Source organism: Dipodomys ordii, unplaced genomic scaffold (genome assembly GCF_000151885.1).
Source record: "Dipodomys ordii isolate 6190 unplaced genomic scaffold, Dord_2.0 Scaffold108, whole genome shotgun sequence".
In the NCBI taxonomy this organism is placed as follows: Eukaryota; Metazoa; Chordata; class Mammalia; order Rodentia; family Heteromyidae; genus Dipodomys; species Dipodomys ordii.
The window spans coordinates 1,914,942-1,917,435 of record NW_012267324.1 but is presented as its reverse complement, the minus strand read 5'-3'; the positions used below and the strand labels follow the sequence as shown (position 1 = coordinate 1,917,435).

The 2,494-nt window shown below is 67.0% G+C and overlaps 1 protein-coding gene across 1 annotated transcript in view; it reads left to right on the top strand.

Moving 5' to 3' along the window:
- Positions 1-1,194, top strand: part of Rpl18a (ribosomal protein L18a) — a 1,723-nt gene extending 529 nt beyond the window's left edge. Inside the window, exons 2-5 of the mRNA XM_013028386.1 lie at positions 213-392; positions 468-597; positions 853-962; positions 1,070-1,194. Coding sequence (XP_012883840.1) covers positions 213-392; positions 468-597; positions 853-962; positions 1,070-1,162 — 513 coding nt within the window. The 3' untranslated portion in view covers positions 1,163-1,194. The remainder of the gene's footprint in view (positions 1-212; positions 393-467; positions 598-852; positions 963-1,069) is intronic.
- Positions 1,195-2,494: the final 1,300 nt, after the last annotated feature.

Genomic DNA, 2,494 nt, shown 5'->3' with positions numbered 1-2,494 from the left:
CGGACTCGGCATGGGGCTGAGTGCTCTCGCCACGAACCCCGGCTCCACTCGGGAACCCTCCAGAGGAACGCGGGTGGCCGGCCCGCCTCGTGTCCCCCCACAGTGGGCGGCCGGGGCACAGCGCCCGGGCCCCTGCGAAGCCTGCAGGCGGGCCTGGCCGGTGTCTGAGCGGGAGCACCGGTTCCAGCTCGACTTGGAGTCTCTCCTTTCAGCTACGGGAGTACAAGGTGGTGGGCCGCTGCCTGCCCACCCCCAAGTGCCACACGCCACCCCTGTACAGGATGCGCATTTTCGCCCCCAACCACGTGGTGGCCAAGTCCCGTTTCTGGTACTTCGTGTCACAGCTCAAGAAGATGAAAAAGTCCTCTGGGGAGATCGTGTACTGCGGGCAGGTACGGGCATGCAAGGTTGGGAAGGGTCTGCACGCCTGCCTCTCCTCACCCCTCACGCTCTCCCCTCCGCCACAGGTGTTCGAGAAGACGCCACTGCGCGTGAAGAACTTTGGTATCTGGCTGCGCTATGATTCCCGCAGCGGCACACACAACATGTACCGGGAGTACCGAGACCTGACCACTGCGGGCGCCGTCACCCAGTGCTGTGAGTCCCCAGTCCACCCCGCACCCTCCCGAAGGGCTTTGGGGAGTTCAACGCTCCCCCTCCTCGCACCCAAACCCAAGAACTGCTGCTTGTGGTAGCCGCAGTTTAAACCGAGGTGCGCACAGCAAGTGGGCCTCGTCGCCTTTGGGGGCTGTGCTGTGCCCCGCGGAGTGAATGTTGAGGCCCTACACCCCACGACCAGGCCGGTTGGGCCCAGCCCACAGGGCTGCCGGGCCTGACGCCCTCTTCCCACAGACCGCGACATGGGTGCCCGGCACCGCGCCCGCGCACACTCCATCCAGATCATGAAGGTGGAGGAGATCGCAGCCAGCAAGTGTCGCCGGCCTGCCGTGAAGCAGTTCCACGTGAGTGCCTGGGGTGGGGGACTGACGCAGGCGTCCCACGGGGGCCGCCACAGCTGGCTGACCCAGGGGACAGAGGCCAGGCCCCTCACCCGCTCTCCTCCTCCCAGGACTCCAAGATCAAGTTTCCACTGCCCCACCGCGTCCTGCGGCGCCAGCACAAGCCTCGCTTCACCACCAAGAGGCCCAACACCTTCTTCTAGGCCGGCGCTGTCCAATAAACTTTCAGAACCTGCATCCGCCTCTGCTGTTTTTCTACCCCCCACAGCTGGGGGCGGCCTGAGAAGGCCTCCTTCCAGAACCCTGGCTCACATAAACAGGCTGTCTTGCCCTCCACAAACCACCACCACCACTCCCTACTGTTCCCAAGCCTGGTCTCCAGGGAACTGCAGCGGGCCTGGGAATTCCAGGCATGAAGCTAATCCTGCCCACGCCAGGGGTCCAGCCAGGCTGATTGCCTTCTGGCCCCAGGTGTTCTCCGGCCTAAGGCTGAGGCTAGCTTTTCTTTCTGAACGTTTCTTTGCTGGGTCAAAGGTCCTCTTCCTGTCCCTTCTGTGGACTGGTGGGCACTGCTGCTGGCCGTAGGGCTCTGTGGCCAGTCTGGTTTCTGGTAAGCGGCCCGGTGTGGGCCTTCCTTAGGGAAGCTTCCTAGTTACACCATCCTGGCAAGAGCTCCCACCGTCAGTACTGGCCTCAGGTCCTGGCATTGGTTCTGCCATTGCCAGGAACTGGCTGGTGCGGGAGTTGTGGCAGTGGTGAGGGAAGCTGGCTAACTCCGAGACCCAGGGTTAGAGCCCCTGGAGTGTCCTTGAGCCCTCCAGAAGGGCCTGGCCTCCAGCCACCCAGGGACACACCCAAGGAGCCACTGCCAGCCTTGTCCTCCCTGCCTGGGCCTCCCTGAGGAGGAACCTGTACTAGCCAGCGAGGGCCCTCGGCGGGGACACAGCAAAGTGGGCATCAGACCAGAGCCAGCGCTGGCTTCCTGCCCACGGAACCAGATCGCCCTGGGTCTTCCGGGGCTATCTCCCCGGCACCCTGCAGGCTCCGGCTCCAGCCTCCTGGGGAGCAGAAGTGGGTTCCTGCCCTACAGTGCCCGCCCCGCCCGTCCCAGGGACGAGCGCGGAGACCCGGGGCTGTGTCTGGCCAGCAGGGGGCGTGCGTGCGGCGGGCCGCGGGGCGCCCGACCCCCAGCCAGGCCGGCGGCGGGAGCCTACCGGCCCTGAGCGGCGCAGGCCGGGGTTGGAGTTCACGACCTCGCTCTTCCGCCCGGGACAGCAGCGCTGTGGGAGGGGGGGCGGCGGCGGGCCCCGACCCCAGCCCGGGCCCGGCCTTCCAAGCCCAACCTCACAGAGGGGCGCGGCCGACCGCCCTAGCGCAGACCTGGGGTCCCGGTCCCCCCCCCGGCGTGGTCCGCGGGGGGGAACTGAGTCCCGGAGACACGCTCCGGTCGGGAGCGGGAAGCCCGGGCTGGGGTCCCCCGCGCTGAGCCCCGCGGCTGAGGAAACCGGGGCGGCGCCGGCGCCCGGCCTCAGTTT